This window comes from Schistocerca piceifrons, chromosome 2 (genome assembly GCF_021461385.2).
Source record: "Schistocerca piceifrons isolate TAMUIC-IGC-003096 chromosome 2, iqSchPice1.1, whole genome shotgun sequence".
NCBI lineage: Eukaryota > Metazoa > Arthropoda > Insecta > Orthoptera > Acrididae > Schistocerca > Schistocerca piceifrons.
Genome location: NC_060139.1, coordinates 804,644,914 through 804,663,449, shown reverse-complemented (window position 1 = coordinate 804,663,449; position 18,536 = coordinate 804,644,914). Strand labels below are relative to the sequence as shown.

Below are 18,536 nucleotides of genomic sequence, written 5' to 3'. Positions count from 1 at the left end.
CGACCTTTCCTGTTGACCACTGAGGAACTTAACAGGGAAGGCGTTGTTTTCCTGCTTCTCGATAACACCGCAAGGTGACACATGAAGTAGCTGGAGAGAAGGGTATAAATGTGCTGCTGGGGTAATGAGTCACAGTTTCTTGGAGCAGACATGTACACCAACAAAGAAATGTGAGATATGCTTCTAGTGTATGGTGAAAGCAGAAGAAATTCTGTCAGAGCAATAAAGCGATATGGAGAGCTGTATTCTGATCATGAGGGTCCTACACACCAGCTTCTTGCACGTATTTGCAAGAAACTACTTGAATCGGGAACATGGAATGCCATGCAGAGGACAAGGCAGAAAACTGCAACTGGCGAGGTACATGAAGAGGGCGTTCTAGCATTGGTGCATAACGATCCTACTGTTTTGTCGTGATGTATAGCCTCGGAATGTCGTGTAAGTCAGATAAGTGTTCTACGTATATTGCACCGGCATAGATTTCACTCGTTCACCTCTCATTACATCAAGCATTCTCCGGTGTGGATTTCGAACGGCACCAGGAATTTTGCCGGTTTGCTCTGCAGTGCCTATAAGATGATCCAATGTTTTTTCAATGGGTGCTTTTTACTGATGAAGCGACTTTCACCAACAACGGCAACGTGAATTTGCATAATACGCATTACTGGTCAATAGAGAACCCTGATGGCCTTTGACAGGTACAGTATTAGCAACTGTGGAGTGTTAACGCATGGTGTGGCATCGTCGGGAATGTGGTTGTTGGGCCATACGTCATTCCGCGGATATTAAATGGCAATTCCTGTGAAACGTTCTGCCCATTCTGCTGGAAGAGGTACCACTAACTAAGCATCAGTGCATGTGGTTCCAACATGACGGCTATCTTGCTCACTCTTCCCGTATGGCTACAGTGCTGTTAAATGCAAAGTTTTCGGGTTGTTGGATAGGACGATGTGCTGAAGTGAAGTGGCCAGCCCAGTCTCCTGATTTGACCGCTCTTGATTTTTTCTGTGGGGAGTTATCAAAAATAAAGTGTATGCTCAAACACCGACAACGCAAGACAATATGAAGCAACGTACCATCGAAGCATGCACTGATATCTCACAACTGTTCACAAATCATTCGAACGGCGACTAAAAATGTGCATTGCAGCAGAGGGGAAGCATTTTGAGCACATGCTTCAATAAAGTTTTGTATCACATACAGTACGTATTTTGTATCTTTGTGTGTATTTACTTCATATTGTGATCAATAGTAAATATTTTCAAATAAAAAACAAATATGCGAAATAATTGTGACCAATAAGGGCCTCCTCATTTACATTTGAATTTCTGTTACTTAAAATGTATTAACATCTAGTAGTATTTTAATAAAGTATGTTGTCTACTAATTTGGTATCACAGTTGTCAAATAAATGAATAATATTTGTGCGACATCATCAGTTAATTTTTGCGCAAAATATCGCAGTATGTATTACTATTGCCGGGTAAATGGGCGTGTTTGTGTAAGGATTGACTCACAACGTTTACCATGTACTCTACACAACAGGAAAGGTCGCATTGGACAAAGCCGTTTCGAAGGACAAGCACAATAGGAGAACACTTCTGTGTCTCAAAAACTATTTGCCTAATTATTATTATATACACATATTTGAAACCGCCTTTTTAAGCCCATCATGTTACGCTAAAATTTAACATAGGGTTCTATCTTTTAAAAAAAAGATGGCCTCATATCTCTGTAATAACAAATAGCACAAACATGAAATGTGATGTATTCAAGTAGCCCCTGTCCCTGCAATTCACTGTCCAAACAACATCTTTGTACCTATTACAGTTAGGGAGATACAAGGTGTGTTATGACTTAACTGCCTCCTGTATATAAACAATTTAGTGGGTAATGTCAGAAGTTCCATGAGGCTTTTGACAAGTGACACTGTGTATGAAGGGAACTCATATGCTTGTATATGTAGCGAAATGTAGGGAGATACATAGAAAATCAGTACTTTATGCAGGGACTGGCAGTTAACTTCAAGATAAGGAAATCTAACATACTGTGCATAAACAGGCAGAAAGACTCAATATTGTATAATTATATAATTGCAGAACAATCACTAGAGGCAGTCATATCTGTTGAATATCTGGGAGTAAGTGTATGGTACAGGGCAATTTAATGTGTAACAACCACATCAAACTAACTGCAAGTAAGGCAGATGTCAGCCAGAAATTCACTGGAAGAACCCTCAGTAAGCATGGTCTGCCTGATACCAGGAAAAAAAAAAAAAAAAAAAAAGAAAAGAAAAAAGGGGGGGGGGAAGTTTTGGTATCAGGTTCATTTACTATGGCCAACAACATCACAGAGTTTCTCAGCAACTCCAGATGCAAACAGTACAAGAGAGGGGTTGACATCTTACCACAATAGAAGAGTCATCCAACGTATTGGTTCCTTCTATGTGTATCTTGCAAAACAATTATGAAGGTAATTTGAGAGATTCACGCAGAGGCTTAGCAATATCTGCTTTTTCTGAATACCATTCACAACTGTATCAGGAAACGGGGGAAGTGAAATTGGTACCATTCACCATACTCCATAAGGTGGCTTGCAGAGTACAGATGTAGATCGCTACTAACTTTCAACAAATTCCTGTGTTCAAGATTTAGTAATTAAACAGCTTGTCAAATACTAGTTTTGATACCACTTTCCATATTTGTACAGTCATGTGGCGCAAAAAATTCATAAATATTGTTTCTGTATGTTTTTCAGCCTTTCTTTTTAAAAAGTTCTGCCAACAAATTGGTGTCTTCCTTTCAATCTCCCCCTAGGAATTGTGTGTGGTCCTTTGAGTCTGTATCATGTAGAAATGTTACTAATTATGTGTCATATTCCATGGATCGGGCAGAGAATGGCCTCTGGGATGTAGAAAGCATCAAAGATGTACAATACAGTAAAATGACTTTACATTACTGTGTTACAGTGCAAATTCTAATTATAAATTCATAATAAATGATTAGCTAAAGAGCTCTGGCTACTGGCCCTGTCCAGCCATTTAGCACTGACTAGCCGCTGTGTCGTCCTCTGCTTATGACGTCATCTAAATGAGGTACGGAGGGACATGGGTTAGCATATGAGGGGCATGGGTTAGCACATTGCTGGCCTGGCTGTCATCAGCTACCCAGACCTTTGAGCCAGTAATTCTCACTGAAGTAGATTTTCAACTGCCGTCATGTGGCTGAGTGCACCTCATTCCAGTCCTCTCACCAAGCAAAAATCACTGGTAGTACCAGGAATCAAATCCAGGTCCTCCAAGTAGCAGTCAGACAGGCTGACCACTTAGCTATGGAGGCAGACTTACAAACTCATTATTAGTGAAAGGAAATTAACATAAAGCATCAAATTTAAGAGTTTCTTTAAAGATACTCTTCAAAGGAATAGGAGTTGCTCACAAGATATTTCTCCGACATGTTGAATTCCACATGCTTAGTGATGGATGTTCCACCACCACACCACGCACACAGTGTTAGACATGAGGCTCTGCTATGGCCGCCACCAGCCATGTGGTCTTAGGTGTGTGATTCTGCTGTAGCCGTCAATATGTTAATTCAGGATTAAACATTACATTATCTATAAGGAATTTAATCCACTCTGGGAGATTGTTTAATACCCATGAATCTGACTCCTTCATGGGATTAACTGAAGACTTTACACTACCTTGCCAGCTCTCAATCGAAATGTCTCCTTTCAACCTAGCCTAGACCTCAAGATGTACTACAGTTTAGTATACACCACAACTAAGATTTTACACTTATTTTCACTAGGTTCATCAACTCATAACATAACTCACTTTTCAATCTAACTTAGATCTTGGGTTGCGCTAGGGATCCTTCTGTCAACACAACATACTTTTCCAAAAAAGTGTCAAATAGTTTGAGAGGTAGTAGTATGCATTGAAACAAGAAAAATAGGTCCAATAAACATGGGTCTGTAAAGGCATACTTTCTGAGTTATGTCCAATAAACATGGGTCCAAAAACACATACTTTCTGTGATAAACAGGTGTTTAGTGGAAGTGTTCAACATGGCGTCCATTTGTGACAATGTACCCCTCTGCCCTCCAGCATAAGGAGTGGTGTGCCCTTTGAAGTATACCCTGCTGTTGTTGTACCTGCTGGCACACATTGAAGACGTGATTCTGTAGTGTCCCCACATTGTTGATTGGCGTGGCATAGACCAGTTCCTTCAAGTGTCACCGTAACCAAAAGTCTAGGAGACTGAGATCTGGGGAACAAGCAGGGCAAGGCACAGGGCCTCCTCGATCAATCCAGCAGTCCTGAAATGCCTGCGTCAGATGTTCGCGCACATTGTGACAAAAGTGTGCTGGTGCTCCATCATACATGAAGCACATTTGTATTTGTTCCTGCAATGGCACAGCCTCCAGCAAGTGAGGCAACAAATTAATAAGAAAGTCCAGATAATGCAACCAGTTAATGTTTGTGGTAGCACATACGGCCCTATCAATCCATCACCAAGACACCTGCCTATATGTTGACTGAGAATCTGTGTTGATGCCCTCTTTCCTGAATTACTTGGGGAATATACATTTGCCCATACAAGCTAGTTATAGAAATTAACACCATTTCTTGTGAATCCTGCCTCATCTGTAAATAAAATCTTGGATGTGAACAGTGGAACTGTGGCACACTTCTGCAACAGCTACTGGCAGAACCGCCATCTGATAAGATGATCTTGTAGGCTTAGGGCCTGAACACACTGTAGATGATACGGGTACAGCAATTGTTCATGAAGTACCACCAACATGAGAGTGAGAAGAGCCTTCTCCTGCTGATAATCATTGCGCACTGGTCTCAGGGTCTTCTTCTGCCGAATATAGCATGTGCTCCTCCATGTAGGTGTACAGACTGTGTGGGGCCTTCCACTGTCGTCTTCCAACGTGCAAGGGTACTGTGTCCCTCAGACCCAGGAGAAGTCTGCCAAACACCTTATCAGAGGGCACTCTGCACTGTGGATATGTTTCAACATAGAGGGCACAGGCTTGCAGGCTATGTCCATTTGCTAAACCACAGCAGAATAACATATCCACAGCAGGATACCATATTCACACACTTCATTTGTCAAGTAGTAAGCTTCCATTGCTACCAAGTGGTGGAAGAGATAAAATGTAAATGTACTATACCATTACAGCACAATAACAAAAACACTAAGTAAATCTATGTATGAAAGAAGGTAAAACACAACGATATGTACTGAGGGTTGATAGCGCCGTGCAATAAGGCACACAAACATGACGAAAACTAAGGCAGCCTACAACACAACTCTAACCACACAACTGACTGCAGACCACCTAATGGTAGGCAGAGTGCTGTGAATAAGACATCATAATATTGGCCAACACATTTGACGGAGCACCAATAAAATGACTGTGCTATAATATTCACAACCAAGTGTTGTGTAGACCTTCCTATAAACACATGTTCATCTCAAAAAGTATGTGTTTCCGGACCTATGTTTGTTGGAACTTTTTTTTCTTGTTTTGATGAGTAATATCACCTCCCAAAGTATTCGGCACTTTTTTGAACACCTTGTATACACTTTAAATAAATATTCGCACTGTTCTGTTCTCGGTGTGTTCACACATCTATGAAATCACATGCTACATCATCATTACATCAAGATATCATTATGTTCGGTTGACTATTGTAACCCCTTGAAGTCTTTGTAGAGGTGACTTTTGGGTCTGGTGTTCTATTCATGCTTTCCATTATTTTTTGTGAAAAGAGAAGGATCAGTACCGTAAAGGACATTAATGAATAGTAGTTCTCAAAATACACTTTTTTTTGAAAATGTTTCTGCACGGTTTTCTAGAATTAACTTCATATATGACTGTTGTACACAGCTGTATTCTGAGAATTAACTCCTTACACGACTGTTGTACACAGCTGTATTCTGAAAAATATAATCTCTGTAGCTTAAATTTCTCTGGAAAATTATTTCAGAACTCATTACTGAATGGAAATATTCAGAATAAACTAGTTCCTTCATTTTAAAAGCACATGTAGTAGTAATTATTTGCAGCAAACATAGATGAACCACAGTAATTAATGCTACACACTGGATTTTCCAGTTGAGGTTTCGATTTAAAGATGGTCCCAAAAACTTAACACTTTCTACTCCTTGCATCTCATTGTTTGAGAAACCTATCTTTATAGTTTGTCAAGTTCTATGAGAAGTTCTGAACTGTATGTTCTTACTATTGTCAAAACATTCAATCAATACTATTGAGTTGAAAGGCTTATCAATAATGCCCCAATCACATAATATTGGATATTTTCTTGCACTTACACACAGCAAGTTAATTTTTGCCAGTCAGTTTGTCTACACTTCTAAAGAAGTGAGAGTTTCTCACAATTCTGCAAGGCTACTCAAACCATTATCAAATTCTGTGTTTTGTCAACTTTCATCCCATATTTAGGAAGTATTTATCCAGGAGACAGAAGGTTTAAACTCTGACTGTAACCCTATGCATGTGTTCGCTCCTGGTAGCTGAGTGGTCAGCGCGACAGAATGTCAATCCTAAGGCCCAGGTTCGATTCCCAGCCGGGTCGGAGATTTTCTCCACTCAGGGACTGGGTGTTGTTTTGTCCTAATCATCATCATTTCATTCTCATCGACATGCAAGTCACCAAAGTGGCGTCAAATCGAAAGACTTGCACCCAGCGAACGGTCCACCTGACGGGAGGCCCTAGTCACACGACAATCACATTTACCCTATGCACGTCATACAGTAGAGTCTCGATAGTTCGAGTGTCCAATAATCCAAGCCTTTTTTTAAAAAAAAATTTGAACATTCTATTTTCTTTTTTTACTGACATGATAAATAATGAAAACATCATTGCAAAAGATAGATAGGGAGAGCACAGCTCAGTGAAAGCAGACAACAATGCAATCAACACTGACAGTTAGCTTGCTGCCCTGTTGCATGAACATCTGTTGTCAGTATGGCGTGAAATACCCCAACTGCTGCCAGCTGCTACCAATCAAAACTGGGGAGTTCATACGCTGCTGTAGTTCCCAGTACCTGTACTGTACACTGTTGCGTGTCGTTTTGTTTGTTGACTGTGTGTTCCGTTGTACACCTTAAAAAGATGAAATTTGTGCCTTTGCATCTAAAATAAGAAGCACTAAGACGACTTAACAATAAAAAAACTTGCTCTCGAATATGGTGTCGGTGACGCTACTGTTGCTGACTGGCGAAGGAACCAACTTAAATTGTAACAGTTTTCTTCACAGAAATGCTCACACGAATCTCTCGGTCGAAGAAGTATAATGTAGTTAGACTTCGAAAAAACAAGTGAGGCATTGTTCATGTGGTTTACCCAACAGAGACAGAAGGGTGCTCCAATTTCTGGCCCAATCTTGCAAGAAAAAGCTTTGTTTTTCAGAAACCAGCTGCAGGAAGGAGATGACAATTTCGCCTCTAGTGTGGGCTGGCTCGACAAGTGGAAGAAGATGTATGGAGTGCGACAACTAGACGTATGTGGAGAAAAACTCTCTGGTGACGCTCAGACCGTTTCAAAATTTATCGTCGGGTTTAAAAAAATCATAACTGATGAAAATTTGTCTAATGAACAAATATATAACTGTGATGAAACTGGGCTAAATTTTAAAATGTTACCAGCGAGAACACTTGCTTCTTGTGAAGAAAAAAGTGCTCCTGGGCACAAAAAAAGCAAAGAGCGGCTCACAGTTGTGGCAGCTTCAAATGCAACTGGAAACCACAAACTATAACTAGTTGTGATTGGGAAGTCTGCCAAGCCAAGAGCATTCAAGAACGTATCCATCTCAGCTCTTCTGGTTATCTATACACATCAGAATAATGCCTGGATGAATCAGCCCTGCAAGAATTTTTTAAAAGAAAGGGGACTGCCATGCAAAGCAATTTTGCTCATGGACAATGTGACCTCACATCCAAGTGCAGGAGAACTGCAGTGCGGTGGTATCCAAGCCTTGTTTTTGCCACCAAACGTTACCTGTCTCATTCAGTCCATGGATCAGAGCGTTCTGAATGTCTAAAAAAGTATCAACAGCGATTGCTACAGTCAATCCTGCATTCTGAAGTCAACGAAAGCATTGTAGGAGCTTTGAAGAAAGTGACTTTGGAGGAAGTCGTGTACTGGATTAGCGATCTTGGAGCGAAATAAAGTCAGACACAGTTTCTAAGTAATGGAGGAAAATTCTACACGAAAGTATGCCAGACACAGAAACTGAAGATTTAGCACATGAGGACGATTAACCATTGTGAAATTTAATCAGAAGATTGCCAGGGTATGAAGAGGCAGAAGAGGTGGAAGTAGGCGAGTGGTTAAATTCGGACAAACAGTTGGAAGTGACAGACTCTTCTATAATTGACACTGTAAACATTCCATCGCAGTGTGAGAGTGACGAGGATGACGAGGCAGAGGCTGCACCGATGACGCGTCACACCAATGGCTACGCTGCTCTTGAGGCCGCCATATGCTACGTAGAACAACAGCCTGAGGCGACACCAACTGACCTACTGCTCCTGAGACGGTGGCATGACACTGCCACGAGGAAACGTTGCAGCTTCGCCAAACAAAAGACACTTCACTATTACTTGTCTAAATAATTAATTATTGTTATTCCGCCAATGCAAATGCACGTGTAAATACTTTTATTAAAATAAAGTTCATATTTTGACCTGTTTTACTTACAATATCATAATATTTCTTTTTCCCCATTTAAATTTCGATAGTCCGAATTTTCGATAGTTCGAGGTGGTTCCGGTCCCGTTCACCTCGAACTAGCGAGACTCTACTGTATCATATTCGAGATACAGCTACTGTTTGTTCTGTATGTTGGAGTCTGCTTAGCTTTTGTACCAAATATCAGAGTTAACCAATTTTTATTGATGTTTTGGCCTATAGTAACCATTCTTGTTGCAACTGAAAACTGCCTGCTACACTGATCTTCTCTCAGCTACCGATGTCATATAACTTAGGTGTATTCATAAAATTTATTCCTGTCTGCTACCAAATTATTGAAGGTAACTGCAAAATAATGTATTTGGTGTTGTTTCCTGCATTGTTTTTGCTAGTGGTAGGCAGTGTGACATCCTTTAGGCTGATATTTGTGAAGTTAAACTAATTTTCTACTTATTTATACTTAACCAATATACTTCTGTGGCAACTAGCTTAGGGTGCCATGGAATGAAGCTGCAACATTTTAAGCGATTTTCATGGACTGTAATAAATAATAATAATAATAATAAAATTTTATTGGCATTCAGCTCACTGTAGCAAGAGACAAAGTCAAGAGCATACATTTCTCAACGTTGTTGTCTTTCACCTTCAGTAAGAGTGTTCTCAATTCTTCTTCACTTTCTGCCAACAGGATCGTATCATCCGCGTACCTGAGGTTGTTTACATTTATTCCAGCTATTTTAATTCCTGTTTCTCCTTCATCTAGCCTCGCATTCCTCATAACATGTTCTGTATACAGATTGAATAAGTACGGTGATAGTATGCAGCCTTGCCGGACCCCTTTCTGAATCTTTATCCATTTCGTTGTTCCATACATAGTTCTCACTGTGGCTTCTTGGTCAAGGTATAAACTCCGTATCAGATGAATGAGGTGATCTGGTACACCCATGTTTTTCAGTACGTTCCATAATTTGTTGTGATCGACGCAGTCAAAGGCTTTGGCGTAGTCAATAAAGCAGAGGTATGCATCTTTCTGGAATTCTCTCGCTTTTTCCATAATCCACCGAATGTTAGCAATTTGATCTTTGTTGTCAATAGGAACACTTAAAAATTTAACAGTTTCTAATTCATGGTCATTAGGGATCTCTTTCAAGCTTTTGCTTTCATTTAGCAAAAAAACATTTGCTCTGACCCATAATGAATATTGAGCAAGGGTATTTTCAGTCTATGTCTTCAGTGTGGTTAGATGTGAGCTTTTATTTAGAAAAGTTGTGTCATTGGGATACAATATTTTATGTGAATACATGAATAAAGGCAGATGATTCATCATTAACAGAAACAATAAACTTCCAAGTACTGACCCTTGTGGCACTCCAAACCTAACATAAACCAAATTTAACTTCTCTCTACCAATGCACACAACTTGCTAGCAGTTCTCTAGTAAAGATTTAAACATATTTATACTGCTGCCATCAATACCATAACAGAGTAGCTTATTCAACAAAGCATTATGCTCTACACAACCAAAAGGTCACAAAACATAGCCTGGGTATAGCCCCTAGCCAAGAAGGCATCTAGGACAAATAGTACAGGGGAATCCATTGTCATTTGTGGGTTTACCTTTCCTAAATTCAAATTGTTTATCACTGATTATATTTGGTTTGCCCAAGTAAACTCTAACTTGATGATACATTCAAAAATAAAAAAAAAATAAAAAAAAAGGAGTTATGGATATGGGCCTTTCACCCTTTTTATATATGGGCACAATTCTAGAAATGTTTAGTTTATCACTGAACTTACTTTCAAGTAGACATTTATTTGCACAATAAGGTATAGGATAAATTACACAGTCAATATCCTATGTCACCATAATACACAAAAAAGCAAGTGGAAGGTAGCTATTACAGAATAATGAAAGCAGATGAAGCTAACTTAATAATAAGAGACTTTTTATACTTGGTAAAAAGAGGAAGTCCGGCTGAAGTATTTGGAAATCTGTAGTAGGTCTACTGATGTTAACACATATGGCAACAATAATGGATGAATAGCCAGACTGCTGATATTCCTAAATTGCTTACTAGACCAATAACAATGTTGAACAAATTGTATCTCAGATTTTGAATTACGTTTTCCATTACAGAATGGGCACATTGCAACTGTGTCCGACATAAGCATGTTACCTAGGTGAAACAATATCCAATGGTTTCACAAAATTAAATTTATTTTCTGGTAAAAGTTACGTTATTGCATCCTCCCCCTCCAAGCATTTTCCAATATGGAGCGGATGTAAACATTTGGCATCACTACCAATCAGTTTGTTACAACAAGGTTTTCTGCTTTCACATTCGTTGGCTTCACCAAACTCGTAACCAAACTGTTACCTTCCAATCTAACCTGAACCTTGGACTGCACTACAGAGCAGTCTGTCCCCACAATGTTTTTAGAAGCACTTTGTCTTTATGGCAGAGTTTTACTTATTTTATCCTTTACTTGTGCTTAGATGTGGATCTTAATATACATCTCTGATATACACGAAGTAGAATCAAACAGTTGTGAAGCACTTCTATTACGCAAGTAATTTTCATTCAAATGTTGATATATGCTACTGACCTGTGAAAGCAGAAATTAAAAGCGAATGCTCTAAAGTAATACTGTGGGTTTTATTTCAAATATTATTCATTGTCCTATGAGTCATGTTATATAGTTTTCGATACTTCTAGGCTTTGCTTATTAGTCTTACATAAAGGTTTACATTACGTTACGTTTGACATTTACAACACAATCAGCATATAACCGCATGGCCAGAAATTGCAGTGAGAAAAATAAAGTGCTCGTAAAAGCGTTACGTGAAAAGAATAAGGCAATCAGACTCGAATGCAGCAATATGAAAGCGGTGTGATGTAAAAAGTAATTTCTCAAAAATGGACCACCCGGTACATACACATTCGAGCAAAGTTAATAACATCGTTTCGTTTATTACTGTTCAAATTTCGGGACACAGCATTATTACTAAATGCATATAATAACTAACATCCACAGCAGTACAATGTTCGGGTGTTTACAAAGTCTTATAAAAATATTTTCCTTTCCCCATTTCTTATAAGCTCCATAATACAAATTCAAGGATACCGGAAATCAGGCTGATTTGCTGTTTTCGTATGTAATGTAGAAAAGGTGCTAATAACAGTGTCGTTCCATGAAAGCATACCATATGATTACTATTGACAACAGTAGCAGACGTGTGAAACAAAGTTAATGAAAAGAACATCTTGCTAATCAAGAAATATTAAGAATATGGTGACACACCGTTTCGGCACCTGATGGCTGAGACCCTTCATTTGGCCCACCAAGAACAGATTTTAAGCCGCTTTTTAGGAAATCCATGGCATTTAAATTTCACACTCTCACATGTACATGTCACACGTACACCGATTACAAGCCTCCAAAGCAGTTCCAAACGGTGTTCACAGATATGTCACTAGCAAACATATAACACCTGCGATCAAGTGTGAGATTTTATTTATTTATCGAGAAAACATGCTATACACACACACACACACACACACACACAAAGTATATTTCAGAAAATAAGCGATTTTTTTACTTTCTTCACAAAAGAGCTATTTGCATTAGCACATTTCGCACTTCCCTGTTTCAAGTTTCTTATATTTCGTGTTTTGTAAATTTTGTCACTGAAAAGAAAAATGTGGCCTCTGCCAGTTTAATTAGTTTTCGCAGACCATTAAATTGCAACAAAAATTTGCTTCTTTTACCAGCTACGAAACTCTGCTCCACTTACGAAAGTTCCTGTAACAGTGTAGTGTATTCGTAATAGAATAAACAATATGTACGGTCGAAAAAATACGCGGAACAGCTATGCATAAAATTATCCGTGTTTCAAAGGCCACATAACTAATATACCTCAATGTATTTTGACTGAACAGCGTAAAGTGTGCCGGTGCTTTTATTCCCAGAGACATCTCGGCAATTGGTTAAAATGGGGCCAATACATAGATAAATTAATCAGGAAGCTCGCTTCAAGCTTCAACATGTTTTGCACTCTTTTTGTGTTGTAGACAGCTAACTTGCTTTGCCTGTGTTTCACCGAAGCTTCTAGGGCACTGCAACAAACATAAACAAATTACTCAGTTAGCAAAAACGAGCGTCTCGAACATACTGCATACGATACATAACTACACATCTTGCTGATGGCTCTACAACAATGCAGCAAAAAATTGTGGAGCCCTTTATATATAAAAAACAACACTTTTTATCCGATAAAACATAATCAAGAACTGAAGGTTACTGTTAGTTGCATGAGAAATTGTAATGTCTATTATTACAAATGGCAAATGATATACTGTAATAAATATTAATGTGGCATGTAGTTAATAATATGAGGTAAACAGCAGGTAACTAACATAACTGAGGTAGAAGGACTTCTTTTTATAAAGAAGCGTGTTTAGTGTTAAACGTGCTAAACTTCGTTTGAATGAACACAGATAATTAATTGTTGTTTAACGATATTTAATTATTAATGCATCTTCTAACAGCTGCTCGCCTTTGTTAATGAACACACTGACTTCTTCCACATCCCTGAAAATTTCCCTTGATGCCGAGATACCATGATGGATGAATGAAATACAAATGCAGATTTAATAATACAATATATTCTGGATGATCGGTTAGAGTAGTAAAATGATAGTCACAGATCTTATAGCTTTTTATCTGGGGTATGTTTATTACATATATATTTTTTAAGCACCTTGGATCCCCTGAATCTATTAAATTTTGTATACACAGTCCTTTTCCAAATTTAAATATACCACATTAGAAGCTGCGCCTCTTCTTCATTGGATAAGGAACAAACGTCCTATGATTGGTTGACATTACGACCAATGAAAGACGCCTCTTGAAATCAGCTGACTGAGCGATCTTGCGCCGGCTGCAAACTCGTTGACAGTGACAGTTCTTGGCAGAGTTGTTATGCCGGCTTCGTAGGATGCGGACGTAGTTTAGAGTTATTCTCTTATGTAGTTTTTGTCTTGCCGTCGTTGATGAGTTTTACTTGTTTTAGTCTTTGGCTTAACTGTAAACAAATCAGTCCTTTAGGCCCTTTTAATCTTTTAAATTATCTGTGTAAAATAACGAAACCTTCCGTTCACATTCCTGTATAATTTAAAACAGAAAGGCGCACTTTTAACGAAATATCATGAATGGTAACATGGAGCGAGTTTTAGAAGACACGCAGAATCGTCCGTCCAAATTACAGGAAGTGTTCAGCAAAATATCGGATATTTGGCATCAAAGTTCGAGGAGTAAAGAAGTGTTCTCGTCGGAAGTTATAGAATCGGTTTTACCGGAGCGGTTTAACATTCCTATAAATGGTGGTAAGTATTTCTATATTGAATTATGTAATTAATGAAGCTATTGCAGTTAAAATTACGATTGCTCTTTATCAGTTGGGAATCGGGAGTACGATGGAGAGTCCGAAGAAGAAATTAGTGCTTTGGCACACAAGCTGGAAGAGGAGTTACGGATTGGCAAACAGCGATCGTTGCCAAGTGAAATTAGATTTTTACTGCCAGAAGATTTACTAAAATGTATTTCGAGAGATATATTGGCAATGGCAGATTCAGAGCCTTGTGGACTCAGGTATTGTTGAATTGATTTTCATTGCACTTCTGTAAAATCCTTTCTTCCCGTAAATGTATTATATTTCGTTTGGTGTAGTTTATCTCACGTATACGGTAACAACGGCTGGATAAAATCTGCACTAAGAGGCATCAACAATTGATGTGGCGGAAGTATTTTATTGGCATTGTCTAATCGCGTGAAAACAGCGAGAAAATGAGACCACATTTGCTTTTCTAGGGGTTGCACAATGTTCTTAAATTTTGAGGGTGAGAATGAATGTAGAAGACTGAGATCCTTTAAATATGACGACAGTACTGTATCTACGTTCGAGCTATTCCTGATGCTGAAACAAGATAAAAATACGTGGAATTCTATTTTACCGGAGTTTCTCAAGTAAGTAAAATATGTTACTATAATTTTCAGATTATACAGTATAAAGTTGGTAATTTGTGTAAGACATATACCGATAAAAAAATGTCACTTATGTGATTGTGTAAAGTTCCCTTGTGAGAAAAAACTGTAAGTTAAGACACTAGTTTTCATTTTTGTGAATGGACGGGTGTGCAAGAAGTTGAGAAACCACCACCGGATTTTTTATTGTTTGAATTATTAGATCCTCTACAAATGGGACATTCTCTGCAGGTTATTGTTCAGCACCACTGTCAAACTGCTGAAAGTTGGATGCACAAAGTTTATTGCAAGCTCATTTACTGGGTGTATGTTGTTTAGGTTGGGAATGTCTCTCATGTAATGCAAAAGAAAGCAGTTTATACAGACTAATACTGCTTTCACCTTTATTGGTGATACATACTCCATTTAGCACATGTGCTTTGCATCATATACCTGGAAGTGAGAGTGCATCCTACCTGTAACATGAACTTTGGTAGCGCTGATAGTAACTTTGAGCTCATAATGGTTGCCATGAGTATAATAAATGTGAGTTAGCCTATTAGGGTATAAGTTATTTTGTTGTATCTGGTATTAGACATTGTAATTTCCACCTACATATCTGAAGATCCATTCATTTGTAGAGTGAAATTAGTAATAAATTAAATAAGTAACATTTGGTGGTTTGCCTGTACATAAATGTTAATAGGGGTTACTTGATTGATGGAACAGTGGTAATGGCACTAAAAATTTGATGGTACTTATCTGTGTACCAATTGTGTGGGTCGAATCTAAGCATAAACTTGATATTGGGAAGTTCACGTTCTTTGAATATTAGGATGGGAAGACTTGAATCGAGAATGTCAGTTCATTTGTGTGATTGCATCATGATACAACTACTAATCTTTCAGCTATTTCATTCGTGCTATCATTCATTCATTTATTCAGGGATCATCTTACAGTGATACGGATATGGGATTGTAAAATCTCTCTCTCTCTCTCTCTCTCTCTCTCTCACACACACACACACACACACACACACACACACACACACACACACACACACACACACACAGTGTATAAATATGGACAGGACAGGTTGTCATCCATAGCCTAGATGAACCATCCCAGCAGTTTCCTGTCTCTTGGGAAAACTCTAGAAAACCTAAAGTGGGTTGGCTGGACAGGACAGAGCTCCAGCCTACCGAATGTCAGTGGTCTGAACAACTGCACTACCTCTTTAGGTTTATCTTTCTGGTACAATGTTCTTTCATATAAACATAGTTTCTCTTAATTGATGTGCACAAGAATTCCTCCTGATGACCCTGGAACCATGAACAGGCTGCTTCATCCATTGACCTGACTACCATCAATTTTGAAAACATACTCCAATCCATTAACATGCCAGTATCCCCTGCATCTGCTTGAAAAAGTGAATCAGTAACCGCCATGACGAGTGATGCTGAACTCGAGGAGAGTGGTGAGGCATTACTATTGTGGTCTGTAGATCACGGCACATAATTTTCATGTAAAAGTATTAAGGCATGTGTCGACAAGCAAGTAACTTCTACAATCACTTCCCAGGGTGTTGTCATTAGGACCAGAACTTGTGTGCTAGTTTACATGTGCAAGTCACTTCGACAAGCTAATTCTAGGAACTTGCAGCAAATACTTAGTGTCTCCACTAGAGTTTTGAGGTAGGCAAATGGAAGTTAAGTGTTTTGATTAAAATTATATCAGCTGCTACTTATATCGGAGAACTTCTTTAAGATTGTAGAGAATAATCAGCGAAATATTAATGAGGTTTTCTGATACACACAACAGATTAAGTTTCCTCATTTGATGCAGTAAGGGTTCCTAGTTTTAGAAGTTGTTTAGAGTGGGCCTGACTACAACTACTTACTCTTAGGGTCCTTCTGTGCAATTTAAGAATTGCCCACCTTTTATGCCTTTGATCCCTAGAAAAGAATCATGTAGGTAAGAATTGTGTACATAAGAACAGTATGTCACCCAAAGACCGCAGGTATTCTTCATAGTGATGTCTACCTCACACCCAGAAGAATCTGATATGGACTTTGGCTATGAACATCTACTTCTATACAAGTGGATTTTGTTTTCCTTAAAAGTAAGACTGTTAGATAAGCAATCCATTGTAAATTTGCATTAACATTTGACAGTTGGCTTTGCTGTTAAAGTAGTTAGTGTTACATTTAAGTGTGAAAGTATTTTGTTTAAAGTGAGAATACTATAGATAAATGTAAGCTGTTGTAAAAGCTGAATCTGAAGCAGATCACATCAGATTTTGTGTTAACCCTGTTGCAAACACACAGGAAGCTGCAATCTTTTAAGACCACAATATTTTGACTTAACAATTTTCTTTTGCTAAAATTCCCTAGCTTTCTATTTCTGGAAAAATAGATCAGAAATACAAAAAATGTATTTTGATTTGCTTTCAGAAGGATGACAAGGAGCAATACAGTTGTGATAAGCCGTGCCTACACTCTGAAAAAGAAAAAATTGTATCGATCCTACAATGAATAAACCATACTTAATGGCTGGACCATAATAGAAGACTGACTGCTCTGAGATGTATCCAAATAGTAGCAGCTTCATTGCCATTCAGTATGTTGTAAATTTTGTATTGGTTCTGTGTACATAAATTTAGTCCATAACAGGGTAGTAACTGTTTAAAGCAGTCTAATGTACCTGTTCATTTAACTGCCATTATATTTGTGGCTGGATTAACTTGTAAAAGTTGTGCAATATTTTTGTGATGTTGGCTTACATCTGTATATTTATATATAATACTATGCCAACAAGGATTTAATTATCCTGGATATTGTGATATTTCTATTAGATGTTGAATGTTGGTATCAACAGTATTTTCATAATTGAATGTATTTTCTGGATCTGATTTAAAGCTTCATTTAATGAAGTCACAGAAGGTTAAATTGTACAGGTTAATGGCAGCAGTAATAAGAACAATATTTTAACTGCATTTTCTTGCAGTACATTATTAATAAAAAAATGATCTGAATGTCAATATACTTACTGAATGTTTGCTGTCATTCTGACTGATTTCATTATTTAGACTGACTTTGATTTAGCTATAATTTGTCATGCAGTTTGTCTGGGAATGTGAAACTGTGAAGGGAACTCATTATAGCTCTCAGAAATGTTGTGCGTTGTTGTCTGTAGTTTTAAATTCCTTTTTATGAGGATATGTTTTATCGCATTTCATCCAATTTTTGTACTTTTGTAATTCAGTTTCAAGCAAAATAAATTTGTGCATATTTGTTCCATCTCAAATTAGAGTAATTTGGGCAGTGGTTCTACACCAACCATACCCATTCCTCATTGAAATTACTCTGTATTTTACAGAATATGTTTGGGCCGTTAGCTTGCATTCAGATTTGTTACTTCAATGGTACAGTATGTAATTTTCCATTGACACGCTTTTTCAGTTTCGTGTGTGAGTGTTTAATGCTGCAATTTTTCATGTATACCATACTCCTGCAGTAAATATTCTGTAGGAGGCCTACTTAAACTGCAACTATGGATGTCGGCAATTGTGGTTAGATGTTTTGTAAAACGAATTAAGAGATACTGAATGACCATGGTGAAATACACCGCACTTTCACTAGCACTTCAAACACTTGTATGAAACTTACCATATGCAGGAAACTGAGCAATACCCTCATAGGAAAATTTGAGCAGCATTACAATATCTAGTTTCCGTTGTTTATGGAACTGCAAGATTGCATTTGTATTATGAACTCACCTT

The 18,536-nt window shown here is 38.1% G+C and overlaps 2 protein-coding genes across 4 annotated transcripts in view; one reads left to right on the top strand and one right to left on the bottom strand.

Annotated features, from left to right (window-relative positions):
* The window catches only part of LOC124776650 (general vesicular transport factor p115), a 223,626-nt gene extending 211,465 nt beyond the window's left edge, over positions 1–12,161 (bottom strand). For 2 of the 3 annotated variants that reach the window (XM_047251738.1, XM_047251739.1), the window contains exon 1: positions 12,035–12,161. In XM_047251738.1, coding sequence (XP_047107694.1) covers positions 12,035–12,112 — 78 coding nt within the window. In that variant the 5' untranslated portion in view covers positions 12,113–12,161. The remainder of the gene's footprint in view (positions 1–12,034) is intronic. The other variant, XM_047251740.1, reaches the window with a different exon arrangement.
* A 1,521-nt stretch (positions 12,162–13,682) lies between these two features.
* Positions 13,683–18,047, top strand: LOC124777189 (protein charybde-like). The gene is made up of 4 exons (XM_047252504.1): positions 13,683–14,118; positions 14,191–14,383; positions 14,603–14,758; positions 17,209–18,047. Exons 1-4 carry the CDS (start codon positions 13,941–13,943, stop codon positions 17,291–17,293), a joined length of 612 nt encoding a protein of 203 aa, XP_047108460.1. The 5' UTR covers positions 13,683–13,940; the 3' UTR covers positions 17,294–18,047.
* The last annotated feature ends 489 nt before the right edge of the window (positions 18,048–18,536 follow it).